Source organism: Phaenicophaeus curvirostris, chromosome 3 (genome assembly GCF_032191515.1).
Source record: "Phaenicophaeus curvirostris isolate KB17595 chromosome 3, BPBGC_Pcur_1.0, whole genome shotgun sequence".
In the NCBI taxonomy this organism is placed as follows: Eukaryota; Metazoa; Chordata; class Aves; order Cuculiformes; family Cuculidae; genus Phaenicophaeus; species Phaenicophaeus curvirostris.
The window spans coordinates 43,913,012-43,939,427 of NC_091394.1; the positions used below are offsets into that span (position 1 = coordinate 43,913,012).

General features: G+C 39.2%; 2 protein-coding genes across 3 annotated transcripts in view; one reads left to right on the plus strand and one right to left on the minus strand.

Moving 5' to 3' along the window:
- The window catches only part of CIDEA (cell death inducing DFFA like effector a), a 557,707-nt gene that overhangs the window by 488,175 nt on the left and 43,116 nt on the right, over positions 1-26,416 (minus strand). The gene's annotated exons all lie outside the window — the stretch shown is intronic.
- AFG3L2 (AFG3 like matrix AAA peptidase subunit 2) lies at positions 51-26,178 on the plus strand. 2 transcript variants are annotated; one of them, XM_069853778.1, is made up of 17 exons: positions 51-194; positions 5,140-5,239; positions 5,717-5,785; positions 6,928-7,043; positions 7,962-8,114; positions 10,378-10,452; positions 11,606-11,730; positions 13,418-13,691; positions 14,261-14,398; positions 17,944-18,097; positions 18,696-18,803; positions 18,991-19,116; positions 20,246-20,356; positions 20,939-21,054; positions 22,006-22,206; positions 23,850-24,044; positions 25,185-26,178. In XM_069853778.1, exons 1-17 carry the CDS (start codon positions 72-74, stop codon positions 25,425-25,427), a joined length of 2,427 nt encoding a protein of 808 aa, XP_069709879.1. In that variant the 5' UTR covers positions 51-71; the 3' UTR covers positions 25,428-26,178. The 2 variants fall into 2 exon arrangements, with proteins under 2 accessions (XP_069709879.1, XP_069709881.1); XM_069853780.1 differs by having other exon boundaries at positions 11,609-11,730.

Genomic DNA, 26,416 nt, shown 5'->3' on the forward strand with positions numbered 1-26,416 from the left:
GAAGTGCGCTCGGGCGCGCGATGACGTCAGACGGCGGCGCCGGGGGCGGGGCCGAGGCGGGCGGCGGGGCCATGGCGCACCGGTACCTGCTGCTGGCGCGGGGGAGCGGTCGGCGCCGGGGGCTGCCCGGGGTGCTGCTGCAGCAGCTGCTGTGCGGGAGGGGCCCGCTGCGGGTCAGGCCTTGCCTGGCGCAGGTGAGGGGCGGCGCGCGGGCCGGCAGCCGCGACCGCGGGGCTCCCTGGGGCTGAGGGCTCCTCACTGCGCCCCGCGGCCTTCCCGGCGGGGCGGCCCCTGCCTGCTCGGTGCTCGCCCTGGTGCGGTGCGGGCAGCCGGGCCCCGTGGGAACACCCTCAGGCGCTGCGGGAGGCCTTCTCCGGCCTTTCCCGGAGGATGAGGTGGCACCCGGGAGCTGTCACTGTCCCTCGCCCCTGTGGCCGGGCTCACAGTGGGTTTTCCAGTGATGTCTTGCATCTAAGCTAGCTTGTGATGCGGTCGAGGTGCTGGAGGGACGGGATGGCATCCACAGGGACTTGGACTGGCTTGAGGGGTGGGCCTGTGTCAACCTCATTAAGTGCAATGTCCTGTGCCTGGGTCGGGTTATTCCCAAGCGGAAATATAGGCTGAGCAATGAATGGGTTAAGAACAGGTCGGAAGGAGAGAGACTTAGGGGTGCTGGTGGATGTGAAGGTCAACGTGAGCCAGCAGTGTGTTCCTGCAGCCCAGAAAGCCAGCTGTATCCTCGACTGCATCAAAAGCAGTGTGACCAGCAGGTTGAGGGAGGTGATTCCACACACACACCCCCCCCGCCTCCTTAACTCTTGTAAGACTTCACCTGCAGTACTGCTTTCAGTTCTGGAGTCCTCAGCACATGAAGGACATGGATCTGTTCACACAAGTCCATAGGAGGACACGATGGTGATCTGAGGGCTGGAGCACCTCCCATATTATGACAGGCTGAGAGAGTTGCACTTGTTTAGCTTAGAGAAGAGAAGGCTCTGGGAGCACCTTATAGCAGCCTTCCAGTACTTGAAGGGGGCTACAGGAAAGCCGGGGAGGAGCTTTTTATAAGGGAGTGCAGTGATAGGATGAGGGGTAATGGTTTTAAGGGGAGAGAGAAAATTTAGACTAGATATTAGGAAAACCTTTTTTTCTGTGAGGGTGGTGAGGCACTGGCACAAGTTGTCCAGAGAAGTCGAAGGTGCCCCATCCCTGGAGGTGTTCAAAGCCAGGTTGGATGGGGCCTAGTGCACCCTGATCTAGCAGGAAGTGTCCCTGTCCATGGCAGGGGGTTTGGAGCTGGGTGATCATTGAGGTCCTTTCTGACCCAAACCCTTCTATGATTCTGTGGTAATTCCATTGCTGTTTCAGAGTCACAGTTCACACTAGGTGGGTTCGTGACTTTCTGCACACAGCATCTGTGCTGTGGGCCGAGCGGTGTGTTTTGGGGGGTCTTCGGTTGTCAGTGAGTGCTATATGCTTCAAAAGAGAAGGCAAGTGGTTGGTTGTTTGCATTCTGGGATGGCACAGTGCAATAATGGTATGGATTGAAGCCTGCTGCTGTAGCATTAACTGGTGAATCGTGTTTGTTCTTAGTGAAGTGGTTTAGACTGTCAGCTATTCTGTGTGTTACTCTTGTTGTCAACCCTGCCGTATCAGAGGAATGACAAACCTAGTCTGCTGTTTGGGAAAAGGGAGATCCTTAAGTCCTGCATTTTTCAGTGGCATCTTGGGCAGGTTGCTTCATTTTTCTGTAGCATATAGTGGAGAACAATTGTACCGTTATGTTTTGAAGATTATCACTGGGATAGTGATAATCGTGCGATGAATGTACATAAGAATGTTAGTAACTAAGTCCTAAGTATTAATATGTGTTTGGCTTTAATATTGAATTTATTAATTAGAACAATAAATAAGATATTGTCAGCAGGTACTGCTGATCTGTCAGGAAGCTAATCCTTGTTTCTGTCAATAAAATTTAATGAGTTCTTATTTGGAATAGAGCAGAAGCTATGAAGATAGCTTTGTCTTCACTCTAGTATCTGGACATGTGTATAAGTAGCAAAACAATGAATTTTAATTTTTTTAATTAAAAAAAAAATTAATGGCTTTTAGCAAATCAAAATAAGCAGCCTGCATGAAGTTGGATTTCTTTACCAGCTTTCTATTCTCTTTCTAACATACTCATAATTAATATTTTAATGACTGATAAATAATTAAGACTTTTGGCTTCACTTTGATTTGGAAGTTGGTGATGGATTAAACTGTAAATTTGTAAGTTCCTTGAATTAATAGATTCTTGATCTTTTGCTTACATAACTGGATTTTTCTGTTCTCGCTTTGTTATCCTCAGTTTTAAAAGAATAGATTATGGCTACAATGTTTTTGTAAAGTCGGTAGTTCTGCTTATTTAAAATTATCTATTTTATTTAATGTTGGAATTGTGGAGAAGGCATTTCTTTGGTATTACAGTTCATAGGTTTTTGTTATACTCTGGTGTAGTAACATTTTCATTGCATTTGTGAAAGACTTGCATACTTTAAATTTGCTTAACTTAAACTTCTATTTTCAAAAATAGTCTTGACTTTTGGATTTTTTTTTTCTTTTTGGGAAGGTGTCACAAGGTTTGCGTGGGAAAAAGAACTTTAGATAAGGGTTTTTTTGCTTTATGCACTCTGACAGTTCTTCCATCTCTGACTGAGAGAAACTTGGCTTCACGGTACATAGCCCAAAACAGCCACTGTAGTATTTGAGCATCCAGTCCAAATGTGCTTTGTTTGCTTTCCCTCTGCTTCGGCAGTAGCTGTGCTTATATCAGCTAAGCTTGCTGTGGCATTTCTGTTGCCAGCCAGCCCAGGGACAGGTCCTGTGTCGTGATCCATGTGATCAGTTTTCATGCTGGTGATTTACAGAGTCAAAAAAAAAAGCAAACCAAACCCAAGCAGTTGTTACCAGTGTAGTGCGGTTCCAACATCTTCTGTGTTTGCAAAATGCTGTGATGAAAGGAAACTGCAGGTTTCATTGGATTGACTCGCCTAGATCTGTCGGTAGTTTAAAAGCAAGGTTCCCAGACTCGGTCAGGTGATTTACTGAATGTGCCATGCAGTCAGTTGCTCCCTTTTCTCACAAAACAACTTTAAAATACTCAGCTCTTCATATTAACTTGACAGGTGACTGTGGATTTATTCATGGAATTTAGGATCTGTAGAAGCAATCCAGCAACAAACTGGATTCAGGTCTGCCCCAAAGTTCTGTCTGCTCTCCCTTCCTTCTCTCTCTCTCTCCCCACCCCTTCCCCAACCTGATTAAACTATAACTTAATTCTGTAATAAACCCATGCTGGACTCGCTGAGCCAGGCAGTTGGATTTAGCTTACTTAAACATTTCTTTTAAATACGAGCAGTGGCTTTATTTTAGTCAGAGTAAAGGTTTCTGAATATTCCTGCCTCTTTGCAAGTAAGAAGTAATCTGGGCTTGCTGGATAAATAACTCAGATTTTTTTGGTGATGTAGGAGACCAATGACAATAGAAGAGGAGCTACTGTTGCTGGACATGTCTTTGAGTTTCATCTTGCTGCCACGTTTGCTACCTGTTTGCATATGGACTACAAATGGGTTGATCTGTGGCAAGCTCTTGTTTCACTGCCCACACAGATGCATCCTGCTTGTCCTAAGGCTTCTTCTAGGAGCACAGATCTGTTGGAAGTCATAGTGTATTGGACCTAGTAGCTATTCTCTAGATTAGTTGTTCTCTGGACTCTGCACTGTACATGCTTTTCATGATCAGTAAGATATCCTCTTGGATTTTCAGTATCAGACTTTATTCAAAGACATACAGTGGCACAAAATATCAGCTGGATAGACGAGCGTAAGAATTCTCAGCTCAGCCTACAGTAAAAGCTGTAGACATTTTGGTATTCCTTGTGGTTCCAGCAGGTGGAAGTAGATGGCTGTTTGAAATAGGCTTAATGTATTTCATCATTTAATAAGGGGTGGAGGGGGAAGCTCCTGGACAGAAGACTTCAGGAGAGTTAGGATTCAGTTAGTGATGTGTCAGTATTTCTAGGGTACTCTTAGCTTGTTATCTACGCTGGACACTTTTAAGGCTCAGCTTGACAGGTGCTGGACCACGTCATTTAAACTATGTATCACTTCAAAAGTTGGATCCTTGAGGTCCCTTCCAACTTGGCATTCTATGAATTTAATCAAAAAGAATGGGAGACTGAGCACCTCTATGGGGCAGAAGGGAATAGACGTAGAAAGAAAGTCAACCGGTGGGGAAATCTTGATATTAATACATTTTTTTTTTCCCCTTAGAAGCTTAGGAAGGGGATTTTGTCTAAAAGATGTCCTTCTTGACGAAAGGGGATTTGATTTCTCTCTAATAAAATTGCAGTACTGTGTTTTTTAAGTATTCCGTTATGATGCCATCAATTCTTAAGAGTTAGTCATTTAAATTACTTGTATTTCCTTTATTGTGCTTAAACTGCAAATAACACTAAACAGTTTTAGAACAAGGTGTGATAGCCTTGGGTTTGTTGTGTTATAACTGATTACTTACCTGCATAAGGGTGTAGGTCTGCTTTTTGAATGGGTGTTCCTTTTCTGTGTTGGTTTCTTAGCTGGATGTAAGCATTGTCTGCCGTATTCCGTTCTTTTGGATTTAAGCAGGGCTTTCATATTTAGAAGTTACAGGTTCTTAGCTATTTGGGAGAAGTTGCAGTGCTTTAACAAAACATAATTCAGTGCTGTGTGGGTCATACTTGTACAGTCACGCTAAATGTTGCATTTCAGTGTCATTCATCTGGCATTACAAAATGTTTCACATAGGATCAGCATTAATGTTCATAGTTTGTAGCGTTTCATGCTTGATTTTTCTCTTTTAATAAAGAATGCTGTATTTGTATGTAAGATGAAACTGCTCTTAACAAATAGAATAAAAAATTCATTGCTGTAGACATTACTCATTTGACTGACTTTCCCTTTTCCATTGTTACCATGCACTCTGCTCCAGAGCAGTTATGTGAAGTCTGTGGTAAAGTTCCTTTTGTAAAGTAATATCTGACTTGTTGCAATTCAAGACTACTAGAATGATTTTTATGACACCTTCTTGTTCGTATACAGTTATTTTTTTATCTTTCAGCTCCGTGAAGAAGTTAGCACTGGAGTTACTACTGACAGAAGTACTGTTCTGGCAAGTGTAATTGCTGCTTGCAGAAGGCTTTTCTCTCAACCTCCCAAAGGTGAGTATAACTTTGATCTGTGAAGTGAAGCAGACTGTATTCCTTGCTGAGAACTGCACTTGTGTGCTGTTTAGGTTTACTGTCTGGGGAAGTGAGTTCTTGTGCTAACTACCCGTTAATCTTGAGATGGAACATTGATTCATGGGATTTTAAGGAGCAATTAAAGAATGACTGTGGTTTGCTCAGCTTCATGCAGTGCAGTACAATTTTCTGTTGAACTAAACTTGTCTGTCTCTTGTTTAAAAGATAGCTTTAGGTTAATTAATATCTTTAATATCTTCTGGTCAACAGTAGCTGATTTATTTATGGGAACCTAGTAGAGCTTTTCAGCAAAAAGACAAGAACAAAACCAGTTTTCCAATCTGTGTATCGCTAACTGCTTTGCTGTTGTATACGTTCTGCTTGTGACTCCTGAAGTGTGATAACAGAATTGTAAACTAAAACACACTTACGAGCTCTTTAACTCTTTCTTAATAGGATTTGAAAAATATTTTCCCAATGGGAAGAAAGCCAATGGAACTAAGGATGCAGCTGGAGAAACAAAAGGTACAAAAACCTGCTTGATTTCAGTTAAGTTGTGGAATCTGTGTTCACTAGATTTTAGCGTAACATTGTGAGTTTGGGTTTTGTTGCGTTTTTTTGTTTATTGATCAGGAAAGATGTTTCTGCACCAGATTAGTTTAGAAGTGTGAAACGATGTGCTTTTATTAAATGCTATTTTGCCTTCATATTATGTATATCTTCTGGAATAGCATTTATTTTCTCTTACACTTCTGTCAGAAATCTGTCCTTAATTCTTGTATTACTGTTTCCCATTAGTTGTCATTCGTCGTGTATTCAGAGATTCTTTCTGTATATTTTTCTTAGCTTTTCCTAGAACCAGCTAAAATACCCATTTTTCTGTATGGAATAAGCAGAATTGTCATTCTGGGTGAGGATCCAGAACCAGCTGTTCAGTCAGGACTAACCATGTAGCCTGCTGCTTGGAAGAGAACGGCATAGTGACAGTGCTGAAAAGAGCCCTCTCTTTACAAGGAGGGGAGTGAATCTCTAAATTAGCAATAATAGCCACTCCATCGTATCAGACTTGTTGTCCATAGAATATGCATTATACAGGAGAGACAGCGACTTGCTGAGTCTCATACGAGGTAATAGGTACAAGGTAATAGGAATAGCAGTTTTCCTTCCACTAGGCCTTGAATGGTAAAATCTAGTGTCGTGACTAGATGCCTAAACTACCAAGCTCTTGAAATAACTGGGGTTGTAAAGAGTGTGTGTTAGTGTTGTGCTGTTTTGCCTTTTTGAATATGTTGACATGCTATGCTGTGCAGGCACCTTATAAATTGGCTGTGTGGAAGGATGTAGTTGCCCATTACTGTGCTGTGCTTGTTTCTGGAATATTAAGAAAGGATGCCAGCCTGTGATACTGTGCTTTAAGAGGATCATAATATAACCAGAGGGGTGAATTACAGGAGAAGGAGATAGCTATGAGAGATTGATGTCTGTCTGCTAGTTAATGGCCTAGGTATCTGGTTTTGTATAGAAAATGCAGTTTCTCACATCCTCTAATTACTGTAGCATAACTGGTTCATTTCTCAGAACAACTCTAACTTTAAAACTAGTAAAAATAGTGGAGATTAGTATAAGATGTAAAGATGTATTTTTTTGTTATGTTTTATTTTTTTTAGAAGCAAAGCAAGCTACCGCCCGACAACCTAGTGGGACTAGTAGCGGAGGAGGTGGCAGTGGTGGGAAGAAAGGTGGCAAGAAGGAAGAAACTAACTGGTGGACCAGATTACAGAAGGTAATAAAACTTTAACATTTCTTTATGGCACTAACTGCCTTGTCCCCGTGAAATAACCTTGTGTTTTGCTTTTTAGGGCCATATACTGGTGGCCTGAATCTTCCGTAGGCCTCCTGTGCCTAAGTGTTTGATAGTAACTGGCTCTAGGTGGCTCTCCGCTCAGCGCCTTTCATAAATAACTGTTTGTAGATAACTTCAGAGCTATCTAACCCTGGTTCAGGAACTCTTATGGAGTTTTAAGCTATAGGAGTATGGTTGCTAGTGGTCAGTATTCTCATAATGGACCCTCAGGCCTTTAAAAGCTTCATGTTTTGTTTCAGACTGCCAGTTTGTAAAACTTGATGGCCGCACAACGTTTAAGAAATGTAGTTTACAGTTGGCAGTCCTGACCTTAATGGAATACATACTTACGTTTCTCCTTTTGAAATTTGTATTTATTGTCATTAGCTGTGGCACAAAGATGATAGCATCTGGCATTTACAAGAGTATAAAGAATATTTTTCTGATTTTACTTGGCAGGCATGATTCTTTCCCCATTCCTGAGTTTGTGTTTGGGTTTTTTTTTCCTCCTTCATTTTTGTAGATCTTGGGTGTAGTCCTGGAAGACAGGAAGAATTCTTGTAGAGTGGAGAGGAAAAGGGTCATATAAGAAATGGAAAACCTTTTTTTTAATATAAGTAATTCATAGATTAAAGATGTTTAATTACCATTTGTAAAACACTTAAAAGATTTTCTACTGATGTGGTGATTCCTGAGAAGCTGCTGAAGTGTGTTCATACAGCAAAATACAGCTTTGTCCGATATTCTCTGTGGTAACCTTGAGGGCAGGGAATAGAAGCCACAAATCAGTACTAGAACGTCCTTGTTATGTTCTTATTTTATTGCAGATTCTAAAATCCTTTTTTCTCCATATCCTAGGGTGACATTCCATGGGATGTCAGGGAATTTCGGATGTATGTAGTGGGAAGTTCCTTTTTCTGGACGATGGTTGTATATTACTTTTTCTTCAGAGTCCCTGGAAGAGAAATCACTTGGAAAGACTTTGTCAATAACTACCTTTCTAAAGGAGTGGTGAGTAGTGAGGGGAATGAAAATGGAAAATCATTGTGTTGAAGGTGTTCATTTCTGCTTCCCTGCTCATGCCTGTATTCCTGTATCTCTGGGTTGAGAACTGGCTCAGGAGTAACTTGTGAGGGACAAGGGGATCAGCTTTCATCTTGATCAGCTTCTTGAGCTGATGTTCTGGATGGCCATATGAATTTTAGTGTCAGTTCAAGCATGGAGAGGGAATGGGCAGCTCAGGACAGAACTTTTTGGTTGAGTAGCTCGTGTTGATGCTAGCTTGAAGAGGCAGGTTAACCACAGCCTCTCAGCGTATGGTCTTGTACAGGTAAGCTGGCCAAATGGGTTAAGCAGACACGCAGACAGCCCTTGGAAGAAATTTGCTTTTAACCTTAAACATTTGGACAAGCCCACCCCCCTGAAAAAAAAGTCTCCTGCTTGTTTCGTGCCTTAGCAGCAGTGCAAGCAGAAAGGTGAGGGTAGGGAATGGGAGAATCCATTCCAAGGACAGTAAATCGGCTAACTCTGTTGTAAAATAGCCTCCTCTCTTTTTCTCTTCTCTCCTCTCCTTCCTCCCTGGAGCACTACTGGGGCAATCAGTTTTTATCATCAGTGTCCTGTCTCTCTGTCGAAGTTGGCAGGTTTCCACACTTGGAGTAATAGGTTGGTTATGCCCTGAAGTTCAGGGGATCGAGTGTCTTACACAGGCCTTTTCTATCTCTGGAGACAGTAGTTCTTGGCTCTGTTACCTCCTTGTTTGTAGCTTTGCCTGCAGGTTAGGAAAACATTGGCTTGCTTCCTCCTCTAGGTTTCAGACCGGGGGTTTTATGTTAACAGCATGCTTCCTACCCCTCCAAGACTTTGGAAAAGTGCTAAACAGGTTGTTTATTACCTTTCTTTGTCTTACTGATCTATGCAGAGCTGCTTTGTGCGCTTCTTCCCTTCTGCCTAGACTGTGTCTTACAGTGCTGCTTTTGACAGTTATGTGTACATCTTGTGAGAAACTTACTGATTATATTTGTCATGAAGCAGTAAGACAGTAGCTCAGTAAAAAGATTAGTATAGCTGTGAACGAAGCCTGAACCCTTCTTGCAGAAAAGCACTGTGAAAATGAGTTGTTGCACAAAACCAGGTCTCTTGGGCCTTTGTAAGATATAGTCTGTGTATTCAGATAAGCTAAATATATAGTTATAAATTGCTGTTTATTGCTATAGTGGTGGCCAGTTAATGGGAGGAAGACATCAGCACAACCAATGTTACACCCTTTTAAAAACAAAGATGTTTAGGGGGTTTTGTGTGAAGTCAGGCTAGATATAGAGGGGGTTTTGCGTGAAGTCAGGCTAGATATAGAGTGGCTTCTTAGCTTATGTTTTGCTTCAATTCTGCCAGAAATGGCCACATGTACTGAGTTCAGGGAGACACTGTAGTAGCCTGTGTATAGTTCAGGCCCAACTTGTGGAACCTTTGCTAGCTTTAAATTCTTCAAAGATGCTTAAACCAGTTCTTTTATGGAAAGAGGAAGAAAAAATGGAAAGAAACTTCAGTTACCTTTTGAAGAGATCCTGTCAAATTTGATAGGAATGGTTGGACTCGATGATCTGATGGGTCTCTTCCAACCTGGTTATTCTATGGTTCTATGATTAAAAGACTGTTGAGGCTTTTGTCCAAAAAAAAAACCATTGCTTAATAGTATATGTCTGTCAGCCTGCAGCTCAGTTCTTTATTTTAGTTTATATGGTATGTTACCTCAAGTGAATTCTTCTGTATCTAATTGACATTGTTGTGTTTAATATGGTAGCACAGGAAGCCTTTTATATGAGGGAAAACGTTTGCAAGAGGAAGGTTATGTTTTCCCTCATTCTGTTCAGTTTGGTTTGTTTTGGAAGCCACTACAAGAGTTTGGCGTTGACATCTATTGCCTTGGGCGTATGACCATTGAAACAGTTAAGTCTTGTTTAATTGTTTCACTGTACTTGTGATTTGAGCTAAGGTATGGATTGTTTTTTTTTCCTTGAAATAGGGCATGAGGTCATCCTTTCAATCTAAATTTTAATGTGCCTGTATTCCTTGCTTACTGATTATATACATGATTCTTCATGCCATTCCTAATGGCAAACTGTAGATTGTGGAACCATCCTGATCTACAATGTGAATTTTATTCTCCTTACTGGAAAAAATAATGTGTTCATATTTGGAATGTGCAGCTCTTAGCTGTGATGGAAGTTCAGTGACACTACACACTTAACGCAAGTTTTATTCTTTCTCCCTACAGGTGGACAGACTTGAAGTGGTGAACAAGCGCTTTGTTAGAGTGATCTTTGTTTCAGGAAAGTCTCCTCATGAATGGGTAAACGCTTTTAATACATGTACATGAGTTGTTAGAAACAGCAAAGCAATCTTGTTAGGTAAAGTCTGACGCAGAAAACTTAGTCTGGAGCATTAATAACCTCTTAATGTAAAACATGTTTTCTGCCTTACTGGTACTTGATCCTACATTGCGTGTTTTTTCACTTTACTCTATCAGTTGTTTTGCCACAGATCTCTTAAAGCTATGGCAGATAGTTCCTTTCCAGCACCATGCTCTTAATACAAAAAATGCAAACAGGAGGTGTTGAGAAGTTCCTGAAGCTTCTCTATTTCTGATTTCCATCTGCTCAAGAAAATCCCAGACTTAATCATACATACTTTTGGATCTTTTTTTGTTCCTGACTCCTTTTAGCCAGTTATTTGAAAAACATATGAGCAGCTTTGTCAGGTTACCTCTTCCTGGGTGGTAGTTTTTTTAACTGATTTTTTGAAAGAAGGTCTGCAAGTCTCTCCAGGGTAAAGTGAAATCTGCAGCAATTACTTCATCAGTGGGTTTCACTGCGAGTTATTTATACACCTACTCTTTAGCCCACATATCACCAGTTGCCTTAGTTTCCCAATCAGTTAATACTTAGGACTGCTGTGTTGTTTTCTTTTCTTCGGTATTAGCGTAAGTGGGAGCAAGTCACGGGGCAAAAGGGGAGGTTTTTTTTAAAATATAAATCAACACAAATTGAAAGTAACATATGGCATATGGACTCCAGAAGTATAGAATTGCCTTTGTTAACCAGAAAAGTTGAGGCCTTCAGATGAAACAGTAAGTTGTATGGCTGCTGTGTTGCTGGTTCAGTGTCCTGTATTACTCTGACTGCATAGATCCCTCCTAAAAATCTTCTTCCACTTATTCATGTAGAAAATGCCAGGATTTCAGTCTATTTAAAGTATTCCAAAACTACTGGGTGTATGGTTTCTGTAGAAGCAATAAGAGATACAGTATATTCAGGCCAGTAGGCCTTAAGATTTTTTTTTTAGGTGCATTTTACTTCAGTTGCACACTTTACAAGGCAACTTTAAAACTATACTTTGGACTGAATCTGTTCTGAGAACTGCTTGTGTATGTGTTAGAAGCTGGCTTGTAGTGGAGCTGAAATAAGACAGGGCATTTTGTGGTGATCTCTGCTTGTTTTTTACAGCAGTACGTCTGGTTTAATATTGGTAGTGTGGACACTTTTGAACGGAATCTTGAAACTGTGCAGCAAGATCTGGGAATAGAAGCGGAGAACAGATTGCCTGTAGTCTATTCAACAGAGAGTGATGGGTAAGAGGTTGCTTTAATGAAAGTCTCTTTGTAAAAATGCTTATCTTTACAGCAGAAAAGCAAAGCTGTAAGTCATGCACCTTTATGCTTCATGTGGCAGTATTATCAGACGAACTATAATCTTGGCTTTATTTTTGAATGTGAAACACCAATAAAACTCACTGTCCTGCCTGTTGGCAGGAGCTGGAATATGCATCATGCTTTTAATCTTAAAATTGGTTAAGAAGAATTGTACTGTCATTGGATTTATGTCATTGTTGCCTCCACAGTGGGGAATAATGGCTCCAATAGTAGATTTGTAATCTTTATATTAGTCTTATGTACCTGAGTTTTATTGGCCTGGGCTTTAGAAGAGTCTAGATGTGGTTTTCTGAATGGCTTAGAGTTGTATAAGCTTTCATCCCAAGAACTGATTTCTTTTTGATCCAAGTCTGCAGTTTGAAAATGATTCCTGCTGGTGCCTGTGAAATAGGTTTTGTACCAGCAGGAAATCAACTTGAGGTGTAGTCACTTGTATCACTAACACAAAAAGGCTCATTTGCTGCTTCTCTTGTGTTTTCATTCTTGATACTGTGGTGTGTGTTTCAGGTTTTGGGAGTGAAGGGGAAAGTTTTGTTTATTTCTGCAATATGTTTTACCAAGCTGCTGCTGCTGACTTTTTGTCTTGATGATAACAGGAAAAACAGTAGCCTTAACTCTGGACCATCCTGCGACTTCAAATAGAGGCTTTCTGTTCCCTGTCCTTCTACAAACTCTCTCTCCCTCAGTTCTTTGTTTCTGTCTAATGGGACATGCTCTTATAGGTGGTCCATAAATAAATCTATTCAGCCTTTATTTAAACAAACCTGGAAAAAAGGAGTGGATGGGGCAATGTGGTGCTTATGTGAAGAGGCTGCTTGTCAGCCTGAGGATTTTCACAACAGACTGGGATATTGGTATATGCTACAGTTTCAGGCAGAATTTCTTTCCAAAATATAATCTTGCTCTTATTGCCTTAGGTCTTTCTCCATTTCCTTCTTGTTTTGATGTCTTAGTTTTGCTTCCCTATGGCTATAGGTTTTTGCTTTGTTTTTTCTGGTTTGGATTTTTTGTTTTTGATTACTCATTGCCCATTATCTTCCACTGCCTGCCCTCTAGCTTTCTAGCATACCTCTGTACAGGGCAAAAATCTTAACACTAACACAGTCCTCACTACTGCAGTATCTTGAGCACTGCACTGATTTTTCTGTGGCAAGACCTTGAAGGAACAGCTCACAAGAAGTTCTGTCAACAGTCAGCAAAAACAAAATGCTGAAAAAAAGCAATACCGTGCTTATTTTTATAATTTAATTATTTGCATGAGCTGGTCCTTTGAATTTACCTTTGAAGGGCATAGAAAATGAGCTACTTCTCTTTACTAGGTAATGCAGTTTCCCTCTGTAAAACTTATTATCACTTGATGTGTTTGGTTTAAAAACAAGGAAAATATAAGAAAACTAACTCCAAAACTGTCACTTCTTAAACATCAAGTGTAGAAACGTGTTAGCCTCTAAGATTATTAATTTACATTTTCCCAGAGTTATGATGGAAGGAGGATGGACAGTGAAAATTTAAATTCAATTCTTCCTTTAAGACACTTTTTGACCTGTTTGACCCCTGTAATTCAGAATATTTTTTTGTTTGTTTTTTGTTTTTTTTTTCTTCACAGATCGTTCCTCCTGAGTTTGCTGCCTACAATCCTGATTATTGGTTCCTTACTGTACACATTAAGAAGAGGTCCTGCAGGCTTAGGTCGAGCAGGACGTGGAATGGGGGGACTCTTCAGTGTGGGTGAAACCACAGCCAAAGTCCTTAAGGATGAAATAGATGTTAAATTCAAAGATGTAGCTGGCTGTGAGGAGGCCAAATTGGAGATAATGGAGTTTGTAAACTTCCTGAAAAATCCCAAACAATATGAGGATCTGGGAGCAAAAATTCCAAAGGTAAGGCAATGATGACTTGGCAAATAAAGTATTTTATTCTTTTGGTAGTCCTCAGTATTCTAAGTTGGGCTAGGAATGTTAGCATGTTCAATGCTATCCAGCTTCTTTTTTCTCAGTCAGAAAAAAGAGTAGGCATTAAGCGGCAACCGTATAATTGTGGTGCTGGAAGATTTGCCTTGTAGAATACTTCATCTGTTCACATAGGTCAGAAATGGTACACAGCGTGCGTCTGTGCCATCAGTGTTGTATATAGCTATTAAAGTGTTGTTTGATTGTGCTGTCATGGGAGCCCATCTGATGATATACCTTTTTTTTCGTTATCAGTCAAAGGAAACACTGTTTCTGTAAATCAGGAAAAGTCAGCGTGGTGATGTTGTAGCTAACTCTTTTTTTTTTCTTTTGCTGGTTTAAACAAGATGAATCTTCAGTTTGTTTCCCTGCACGTTTTTGACTGTGGTGGGAGAGCCAGTGGGCTCAACATCATGACATGTAGATCTTCTAAGTAAGATATTTCATAGGCTTATGTTATGTTTCCTTCATGAGGAAAAAAATACCTGTTTCTCTTGCAGGGGGCAATTCTGACAGGTCCTCCAGGTACTGGGAAAACACTTCTAGCTAAAGCTACAGCTGGAGAAGCTAATGTACCATTTATCACCGTCAATGGCTCAGAATTCTTAGAGATGTTTGTTGGCGTGGGTCCAGCTCGAGTAAGTCCTTGGCCTGCCTCTTTTGTTTTGGTATTGGTTATTGTAAGGGTGTTGTCAAGTTTGGGAGGCAAACGGTCTGATTATAGCTGACGTTCTTTCGTATCTGCAGATTACTTACAAGTGAATCATGGTTGGAAAAGACTTTTGAGATCCTTGAGTCCAACCGTACCTGTCCACTACTAGACCATATCCCTGAGCATCTTATCTACCCATCTTTTAAACACCTCCAAGGATAGCAACTCAATCACATCCCTGGGCAGCCTGTTCCAGTGCCTGATAACTCTCTCAGTGAAGTCATTTTTCCTGATATCTAATCTGAACCTCTCCTGGTGAAACTTGAGACTATTTCCTCTCATCCTATCGTTAAGTGATGCCAGGTGCTTGTCTAAACCCAAGAATCATATATGTACCTTTCATAAAAGGAACCGGTGCAGTTCATTATCTGGTTGCAGGCCCTCGGGACCTTAAGGGTTTACCTCTTTGCAGGACCGTAAGAAAACTGAACTGAACTATCCAAGCTCTGCTCTGATGTAAATTTACTAGCTGTGTCAGAAATATGTAGCTTGTTTCCCCTGCTATGGGAATGTCTCCCATATTTTATTTATCTCTCTCTTTATTGTCTTTGTGGTGTTGCACTTTTAGATATAAATAGTTGTCTGGGACACACAAAAGAACTTCTCCTTGAAATAGGAGCCTGAGGGTCATGGAGCTAATAATTTATTTCTGGAGATCAAGTGGTGTACATAAGGATATATATCTATCTAACACTTTTTTTGCTCTTTTGCGTTAAAATAGCTCATTAAAAACGTATTAAGTGAAGGGAATTAGCTCTGTTCCAGTATATCCATTTTTCTTTAACTATTTTATTATTACAGCTACATTACAAACATTTTGTTTTAAGTCTTATCTTCTCTTGCCTATGAAGGAGGGATATTTAAATTTGCTGACAAATATTTTGTAAACAAGTTAATCATAATATTTTACAAACACGGTGGGTAATACAAAAGAATAAGGTTCCTCGTAATGTCCAAAATTTATACTGCATTTTCAACAGGTCATACCTTCACCTAACTCCAACCATCTTCCCTTAAAAAGTGTCCTGCAAAGTTACACACTTTTGGAAGACTAAGATTTGCTTGCTGTTGAGTCTGTGAACAGACCTAAGGAAGTGTACCGTGGTTTTTAATGATGTTTTAAGAGTGATTCTGCTATGATGAAATGGAAATGCTTTAGGGTCTTGATTTGAATTTGGAATTCAACAGGGAACGGCTCTTACCAGATACATGCAGACTTATGTCCTGTGAAAACTCACAGGAAGACTCATTTTGACTAAGTCCTGTAAAGCCCTGAAAAACTGCTGTATTCTTATATCTAGTCATGTGAGAGCTTAGCAGATAAACTCTCCAAGATCTGGTCCTTAGTTTCTCACAGCTGTGCATGCATGTGCCTCTTGCAAGCTTATGTCTCTCTTCATGGTCTTTTGCTGGACTCCTCCCAGTAACATAGGTGGGAAAAGATAAGTGAAGCCATGTAGTTTTGGGCCTTTGGAAAAGGGAAGGGGAGTGGGTGACATGTGGAGGTAGGCACAGAGCTTGGAACTGAAAATAACGGGAGCTGTTCAGAAAGTTAAAAGCAGAAGCTAGTTGGGAATGGAGGCCTCAATGAAAATGCCAAGAAAGACTGGAAATGTCTAAGAGAATTGGCAAAAGGTGGTGCTGAGGGGAGGAGAGGAGATGCAGAAATGGATAACAGGGTGAAAAAAACAAGGATGGTGGCTGAAAAAAGTGACTGCTTGTAAGTCAGAGTGTATGGAGATATTGATTATGGATGCAAGGTGAGTGCAACCTGCAAAAGGAAGCATGCTGTGTAGAACAACTTCTCTGAGTACAGCAAGAGAAGAAACTGATCCGTATCCTCTGGGAAAGTATCCTGAAATATAATGATATCCTGAAATAGTACTGGTATTTGGAAACTACATTGGTTTTAGTTGTCAATACATACCTGAAATGCCTTAAAGCAAAGTGACTTAAGCTTTGGCTTCTGGTCTAAGCAGATGATTATCAGCTTGTACTGCTGAGTGAAATCTGTTGACATGACAGTTGCTGCTTTGGCTGTGAATCAAGGTTTAAAATCAGTTGATAATTTCTGATGTCTGTAGAAAACCACATAAAATAGTGTTTTAGTTTCACTTCCTGTGAATTTATTAAATAGGACAGGTATTAATGATGCTAAATCAATTATTTGTAAATTAGGGTGTGCTAGAATTTAAGCTGCTTATGCAGCCTTGGTTCATTTGGGATTTTTTTAGTGTATATGCATTATGATAATTTTTAGTTCCATTTGGTCTGAAAAATAGTTGTATATTTCTGAATATCTCTCTTTCCAACCAAAAGATAGTTCAGCTTGAGCATCTGACAGTTTTTCGTTATCACGTTCCTTCATGCTTTATTCATTGCACCTTTTTCAAATTCTGTTTATGCATCAGAATGACTTTCTGTGATAGAGCTTGCTGTCCAAGATGTGTATCTCTTCACATCTGCTGTACATTGTTTGTCATCAGAGAAGCCTTCTTTAATTGCATCTCTCGCATGACAAAGTAGTAAAGCTTTGAGCTGTATGTAATTCCCGCTTGGGGCAAAATTCTTCCCTAATTTTTCATTTCATGTTTGCTCCAGTTCGATTCCTCAGTTGTAGATCTGATAACTTACTGAACTGTTTTTAATGAGGTCCTTCAAATATGTTTGCAAGCAGAGGAAGATTGTAATGTTGCATCTGAAAGTCAATCACATTGTGTTTTTACTACTGCAGTAGAATTTGATAGGTAGTATCGGTTTTAAATCTGAAAGTCTGAAAAAAAAAAAGAAATTCAGCTATTTGCTCATGTCTTGGCCATTTTTCCAGACTTCTAGCAGTTAATTTACTTTCTGAATAAATATTTGGAGGTGAATTCAGTTTTCCTAGCCCATGTAATGGGTAGGTAGGGTGGCCAAGAGTCAGTATTTGTAACAGCGTATTATTAGAGTACAATGATAGGCACTTGTAAGTAAGCCTCAAGTTCAGTGTAGGAGCTACATCACCCTGTTCTAGCTGCAGGAAAACTTTTCTTGGTATTAAGAACTACTGTGTGGTAGTAGGCCCATTGACCTTCCAGTTCTGCTTGTAATAAATAATTGCGTTATAGAAGAGCTTAAAAGGGAAATCCTGCTTTAAATCTCTGAGGTTTGGAGTCTTTTATCTGAAGATATATCTGTTACTAAGGAAAAGTGGTTGTTTCTTAAGGTTTTAAGTTGTTTAATGTTCTTAAATTCTGCATTGAGAATGGATTTGTCAGTCACTGGGCCTGGACATGAGTGATTCTTGCTGAGCGGCCGCTACAACGTAACTTGCCATTGCCCTGGGAGCTGGCTGGAGGCTTTGGAAAACTTGTTAATAAGCATACTCAATTGTAGTGCTACTGTTACTAATGTACTCCTTCCCCTCAGACCCACCTCCCAGTTCTGAACAATTACAAGCCATGCTGATACATATTCTGTTCTCCTATTCAGGTTAGAGACTTATTTGCTCTTGCTCGTAAAAATGCCCCATGCATTCTCTTCATTGATGAAATAGATGCAGTAGGAAGGAAGAGAGGAAGGGGCAACTTTGGAGGACAAAGCGAACAAGAGAACACACTCAATCAGCTTCTAGTAGAGATGGATGGTAAATATTTAACATCTAATATTACATTATGATAATAAGGATAAGGGAAAGAATTAATATGCTTGTTCAGACCTGCTAACCAGGATTTGGGTTGTAGCTTAAATATGAATTTAATTTGTTTCCTTGCTTCCTAAGGTGAAGATGGTGACTCATTTTGCTGCAGCCTGTTTTGCTAAAATTTGTTCAGAAAAAAAAGAAGTGTCATTCTGCATTTGATAACCCTTTGTCGTAGTTGAATAGGACAAAACCAATTCTTTGTATGAGACCAGTCTGTCTGTTTGGGGGGAAAAAAAAAACCCAAACAGCTTGCCATGCTGATTCTGCAGTTTCCTGAGCAGTTAATCTATTATTGCGTTTTGAAGATAAAGTAGGATTTGATATATTACTTCACAAAGCAGGCCCAAGGCCATTTTTTTGCTTGTTGTGAAAAGCTGGACAATGCTCTAATAAACAGAAGTATTTTCAGCTTTAAGGTCATTTGTTTGAACTATCATTTGTGATGCGGTCCTGTAAAGTGGACAGTCTTTTTATTTCTGTTCTATTTTTTTCTTGGAAATTATGCTTACACATATTTCTCTTTATTATATGTCTTCAACAGGATTTAATACAACCACAAATGTAGTAATTCTGGCAGGTACTAACAGGCCAGATATTTTAGACCCTGCTCTAATGAGACCAGGACGCTTTGACAGACAGATTTACATTGGTAAGTTTTACTTGCAGCACTGTATATTTTTGTGTTTGTAGAGTAGCCCTGAGATCACTGCAGCTCTTCATATATCTAACTGCTTTGCATGCATTCAACTAAAATATATATTAGAATATATATACGTTAATATATTTGATAGAATACCTATGTGAAAAGTGAAGGCATACTTTTTTTAATCTTAAAGGACCCCCAGATATAAAAGGAAGAGCATCTATTTTCAAAGTTCACCTTAGACCTCTGAAATTAGACACCATCTTAAATAAAGATAACCTGGCAAGAAAACTCGCATCTCTAACGCCTGGTTTTTCTGGTAAGTGCCTCCTAATGCCACTTCTGCATTTACTATATAAGCTGTAGATATTTTATTTCCCTACTACTGGTTTTCTTGTACCTGATCTTTTTATTTGCCGGTACAGCATGAAATTCTCTTTCATAGAATCATAAAATGGTTTGAGTTGGAAGCAACCTTAAAGATCATCTAATTCCAACCCCCCTGCCACGGGCAGGGACACCTCCCACTAGATCAGGCTGATGTCTGAGAGTTCTAAGTTTTGTCTGCCTCAATCAGGACGACATCCCAAATTACACTTATTTTCAGCAGGAGCAATGCAGAAAGTTCTCATTGCTACAATTCATGTGTGTTCTTCCTTTTAATACATTTGTTGGATTCATTGAGTGCTGCTGGAGAAGACCTGGGTTTTGTGGACTTTGTGTGCACATTCTGTATGGTCTTTCTGTTTCTGGGTGTAAAAACTTCTCCCTGGAAAATGCATTGTGACTTGGTGTTCAATAAGGAATGGATGTGAGAACTTTCATTACTGGCCTGTAATTTAATCAATTTAAAATTTGTGTTGACTGGTAGCTGAATTCTTGACTGTTTTTGTGGTCTGTATAAAACTGTTTTTCTGAGGTCTGATTGTCAACGTTTCTGGCAATTGCAGTGGTGATGTTTAAGCTAAATTATCTCAGTAGCATTACTGCAAATAATCATCCATTTCTTCTTAACAAGAAGTGGATGGCTTGAAGCCAGTAACATTGAAGGATATCCTCTAGAGATACATCAAGGTCAGAGCTATACTGGACCCATATGTAGGAAACTGATTCTGCTAAATTTATATTGGTCTTAAGTAAAGTCTGTTGCAGACAGAAAACCTATAGAAGGTAGGATTTATTAAACAAATACTTCATTGGGTAGTAAGTTCCATTTGGTAGCTGTCTACCTGAGAGAAAAATCCTAATGCCTACAACTGTAATACGTGTACTTCAATATCCCTTAAAGAATTATGCTGTATGTAATTAACTATTTCAGAGAGCATTACCTTTAATTTTCAAGCTCGGTGAGAATCTGTAGAGATTAATTCTAGATAAGGTTGTCTTTATGCTAGACTGAGAGAAAGTTGTTGAAAATTATCAGTAATCTCTGCCTTCTCTGCTTGTAGGTGCTGATATTGCTAATGTTTGTAATGAAGCTGCTTTAATTGCTGCAAGGCATCTCTCGGATGCTATAAATCAAAAGCATTTTGAGCAAGCAATTGAAAGAGTTATTGGAGGTAGGTGAATTGCGTCAGTTGTTTGTAAAAAATTGTAATGTGACAGGTGACTTCCTTTTCTTACATATAGAAAGCCATGCTTTGGATCTTTCTCCTGTTCTTCAAGGTTGTATATTTTTTCCTCTCAACACACTTGAGATCCTGTCTGTATTGTTAATGTCTAATGGAGAAAAGAGTAGGGAGAATTTCTTCTGGATATCTGTTTGGATTTAGCAATACTTCTAACTGCTCTTAGCCTGGAATAGCTTAGGTAGGAAGCAATTTGATTTTTAAATCGCAAATGTTTTATTTAAACATCTGAATCTTCTTAAGAATTTATAGTTTGAAACTAGAAAATCCAAGGTTGCAGTAAAAAGGTTACAGTATACTTTGAAACTAGAAATGCCAAGGTTACAGTAAAACCTGGAAGATGCATATTTCTAAAAATTGCAGCTTGGGGTTTGGATTTTTTTTTTCTAGAAACTCTTTCCATAGAATGTTTACCAGCCATCTAAGTATTGCTCACCATCTTTCTAAAGGAGATTGGGACTTTCAGTGGAGAAATGTATGTCTGAAACCATTAATCAAATTTATTTTATAAAGGTTTGGAAAAGAAAACTCAAGTACTGCAGCCGGAGGAGAAAAAGACAGTAGCATATCATGAGGCAGGGCATGCAGTTGCAGGATGGTTTTTGGAACATGCTGACCCACTCTTAAAGGTAAAGGAAACTGATTTGACTAGTAATTGAATAGTAGCATGGACAGCATCTTTTTATCTTCGTACATCCTCTCTGTGTTGTTCCCCCCACAATGTTGAGAGGATGTTAAAATATGCAATCTTGCAAAAGACAGTGTAAGCATGTAAATTTTAGAGTACATTTTTGGTTCATTTATAGTAGTTTTCTTAACTGTTCCTGACTTAGCTGCACTGAGTTTGTAGTATAAATGTCCTTGGAAAGTGAAAGGGACCTAATCTTCCCATGAGTCTGCCTGTCTTGATAGCTGCTTTTTCTCTGAGGCTTTTGGTACAGATCAAGGGTTTAAGTTAATCTTACCAGGTTATGCAGGTGTTTATAAAAATGATCATTTAGAGGCTGATTTTAGTTTTAAGTTGCTTTTTGGGTGTACAGCTTGGCAAGTCAAAGGAAGAAGCACCCCATCTCTCAAACTTGCCTTAACTTTCTTACTTTTGCTTGGCTATGTCCTTAACCTTATCTGACTTTGAAGCTTAAAATTCATCTTGTACAATTTAGTGCTGAATGGAAGGACGGAAGTAAATATGGAAACTCCTCCAACTACTCGGAACACTAAAGATTTAGAAATGCTATGTCTGTTACAGAATATTTAAAGCCCAATACATAACTCCAAAAGAATTGTAGATTTTCACTGAAATATTCTAAAAATACCATACAATCTTCAGAAAAGACATTACAGAGGTCTTACCTTTCTTTTCCAGATATTCTAGTAGCTGTCATCGCAGTTTAGAGCTAGCTAGGGCTTTTGAGGATAAATTACAATGAAGGCAAAGCTGTAAACAGAAATAATGTCTGAATTAAACTTTGAGAGTGAGTATGGTATAGGTTGTTGTGTTAAAAATTAAGTCAAGCCAAAGAATACTTTGGTTTTTTTCACACTATTCCGTTCTAGCATTCTGGTAATTTTGATTGTAGGTATCTATTATCCCACGTGGTAAAGGACTGGGTTACGCTCAGTATTTACCCAAAGAACAGTATCTTTATACCAAAGAGCAACTACTTGACAGAATGTGCATGACTCTGGGAGGGCGTGTGTCTGAGCAGATCTTCTTTGGAAGAATTACAACTGGTGCCCAGGATGACTTGAAGAAGGTGACCCAGAGTGCATATGCTCAGGTATGTGCAGGGCGTGGGGTTTCTTACAGTTTTCCGTATCTACCGCCTAGCACCAATATTTTGAAAGGATGCCATTTGAGTGGGGGTCTCCCTCAAAAATCTAGTTTCAGAAAGTACTATATGACTAAACATTCTGCTGCTGCTGTATAGACATGCTGATGACTTCTGTATTTTATTGTAGTCTTACTACAGGGGTCCAGGCATTCGGCTTAGATTACTATCTTACATCTGCCTGCAGGAACATACATGCTGCAGTTGGATTCTAATACGTGTGGAAACTGTATGTTTTTACAATGGAATTCAGTGCTCAGATTTGATAATCTGATCCTACTTTTACAACTGCCCGGTTTGAAGACCCAGTTTGGATTCACATGTGTAACTAAATCCAGAAAACTTTGTATTTAAGCAGTATTTGCTGTCAGTTAATGCTACTGAAATTAGTTTTTATTTGTACCTTATTAACTAAAGAAGATGAGTAATTTAAAGTCTTATCGATGTAATGACTCACCTGAGCATAGCCATGTACTGCACACAGGTGCTTTATTCCATTTCCTGCATCAGCACAAAAGCTGTCATTTTATAAGACACTCACAAGGTGAAAAAAAGAGACATTTTAGAGTACACTTCTCTTCCCCTGCACACCAGTTACCCCACAACCCACTCACTAGTCTATGGTGTGTTCTGGAAGTAAATGTGTAATGAAATGCTGTTAATGTTAATTTTTTGGGACCTTCAGTGACTCTTGTTCAATTTCAAATGAAAAAATATTTAAGTATAGACCTCTGTTCACATTTACCAGACATTGTCTCCAGAGAGAACTATGGGCTTAAATAAAGTACCAAACATTTCACAAGGAAGCAGGTTAAGATTCTTGTTTTTAATGCTGAGATCTTTTTGAATTCTGAATATTCTTTGTCTTGCCTATACTTGTTTTGCAAGGCCAAGTAGAGAAATGCCACTTCAGTAACAATCAAATTGATAGTGGTCATGAAGTGAATACATCAGTAGCAGCCTGAACTTATTTCTGCCTGTGCTGGAGTAAAATGCAACTTAAAACACCTATATTGGGCAAAAAGAGGAGTAATTGTTCAGTAATGAGTAAAGCAAGATAAGAATCGCTTTCTACTTCGTAGGAAAAGTGTCTTGGGATGAAGCGTAGAATATGATTTTTATGTATGATACAACAAAATCTTCAAGACCCTCTACTTTAATCCTTAAGCTAGCTTATCTGTGTGGGTGAGTGGGTTATGCTATACTTTAGAAGCATTTTGAATTGGAAAAGTGCTGCTATTTCTGGTAATGGAAAAGAGGTTTAGTACATAAGGAAGGCTGAAGTGTTTTTTTTCTGTAATATTAAACAGCAAAGCGTTATGTACATCATGAGTAACCACCTTTAAATGGTGGTATTTGGGTGTTTGACTTTAATAATTAAAATGGAATAAGTGAAAATCAACTGTGGTAGTTTAGCTTAGGTAGACTTGAGTTTTCAGAGGACAGTTGTTTTTAAAGGAAAAGATTAGATCAGAGAGAAATTACTTCCTCCTTTCTGTTTTGTTTACCAAATTTGGCATCAACATAGCCTAAAATCTTATTCTCTCTTTGGTTAGAATTTTTTTTTTCAATTTTTTTCCTTTTTTCTTCAGATTGTTCAGTTTGGCATGAATGAAAAAGTAGGGCAGATTTCCTTCGACCTCCCTCGTCAAGGTGACATGGTGTTAGAGAAACCTTACAGTGAGGCAACTGCCAGATTGATAGATGAGGAAGTACGGTCACTTATTAACATTGCTTATGAAAGGACATTAAGTCTTCTGACTGAGAAGAAAGCAGAAGTGGAGAAGGTGAGCGTTGTAATATTTTTAACTGGACTCTGAATTGAACTGAATAGATGAAAAATAGTGACTATATATAAGGAAGTTTGCTCAAAAACTGTTCAATGTAATCTTGAGTGTGTGTCACAAGACTTAAGCAAATAGAAATCTCCATTTGTGTTGGAACACCTCTGAGGTTTTCATGTGATTTAACATCCCTCCCCCCTTATGTGGTCAATATTTATTTGCAGAGTTGGAGGGAAGAGTCTGTCTACAAAAAAAGGCTTTAGTAGACGTACTAGACAAGCATGAAATTTAAACCCAAACGTGTCATACTAAAATTCCAATTCATGAGGCTAAAAATCTCTTTAAGAGAAGTAATGTATAACTTCCTTTCACTGAATTCCTTTTGAACATTAAATAAAAATCATCTTTCTACCATTTTCCTTTCCTGGCTCCTCACTGCTTGTGCTCTGCCTCACTGCAGCTCAGATTCCCCTTGTGCGTATTCTCTTCCTCAAGGACAGAAAGCCTGATACAGTAAAAGGATAATCTTCCAGCATAGGCATCTGAGAGGTTTGCTGACAAGAAGACAATTTGTGTGGATTCAGTGAATGGTGATGTAGTAGGTGACCATCCCAAAAAAAGATCACTTTGTATGGTTTGTGCTCAACAATGTACTCGCTGACTCAATATAACAAACTACATTTGTACAGTATTGTACAAGCATTTTATGGTGCTTGTTAACTTGTAACATAACAGCAACCCAGTTGAACCATCTGGTCTGATAGGAAGGGAACGCTTGTCTTCATCTATAGCTTAATGTCTTACTTCAGGAGCAAAAGATTGCTGCTCTGAACAACAGCAGCAATAGTGGCCCATAGGGAGGGCACTTTGCCAGACTGTAAAAGTGCAATTAGAAAATGGTGGTTTTGTTACCTAGATGCTCACAGGGGAGAAAAATCATTCATTAAGTGAACTCTGAGATACCTGATTTTTCTATCAAAACTAATCAGTGCTGAATTTGGTCCCAAACTACCTTAAACTCTTCCAAAGAAAAGAGTCAACTTAGGTATTTTATATGTGATGAATGTGACTTGCTTTTTTTTTTTGTGACTTACTTATTTTATATGTGATAAATGTGATAGATGTGACTTACTGCTGTTCCAGGTTGCCCTACGACTACTGGAGAAGGAAGTGCTTGATAAAAGTGATATGGTAGACTTGCTTGGCCCAAGACCATTTGCAGAAAAGTCTACTTATGAAGAATTTGTTGAAGGGACAGGAAGTTTGGATGAGGATACTTCATTACCAGAAGGCCTTAAAGACTGGAACAAAGAGCGTGAAAAAGAGAAAGAGGAAACAACAGATGAACAGGCTGCTCGGCAGATCACAGGAGGGCTGCCATTTTAACTGTCAAGTGTGTGGTGATGTTGACTTGCACTCTGGAAGAGAAACAAGCTCTCACCTAGTTTGTACTTCAAAACAAACAAATATTTATTCAACCAAACTGTATTAGGGATGGGTGGAAGAGTGACCTCTCATGATGTTCCCAATTTACATATGTGATACCATCAGTTCCCTGGTAAAAGATGATCAACTTCCATTTGTCAACTGAAGAAACACACATTGGATTTGAGCTGCAGTGGAATGCCAGAACTGAGCCTCTCAAAATTTGAAAGAGTTCAGATTCACGCACAAACTTTGTGGCACTGGTCTCTTTCCTTTTTTTTTATGTACGTAAGCTTACAAAAATTAGTGTTTTGATTATTCTTCTGAAGTATACCTGTATGCGACCTGTTTCCAAAAAAAAAGAATCATCCAAAATGCAATGTTGAATGCTCAGCCCAAAGTCTGGTCTTACAAAGCCCTAGCTTTGCAAAACTATCTGCTCTTTCATCTGACCCTTTTCCCCTCCCCCTTTCATTTTGATTTTAGAGTGTTTGTCTACAGGGAACTGCCATGTAATTTGGCAGTGGAACTGGACACCCACTTAAACATCTTAAAAGCTACTCATGGTTCAGTGTCTTTAAGTCTGAAAGTCCCATTTGGCTCCTGCAGTTCTATTTGTCAGTTTTTTACAGAGTTCTGTAAGATATTGAACTTACGAATGTGTTGTGTAAATACAGTTTGAGTCAATAAAATCAGTACTTTTCTGAACAAAGCTTGTCTTTTTTTTTTTTGTTGGTTTCTTGGTATAGGATTCAGACTAATGCAAAACTTCCTCTTAAGTTTAAAGTTTGGTTAAATTAAGGTAGCAAGATCGTACTCACAAATACAAACACCAGTAACCAATCCAAAGGTGCTAAATCAGATTGACAGTTTCATAATGGTTTGCTTAGCCTGAAGCTATTTTATTTACCTCTCTGCTTAGTTGAATACAGTTGTCTTAGTATAATGAG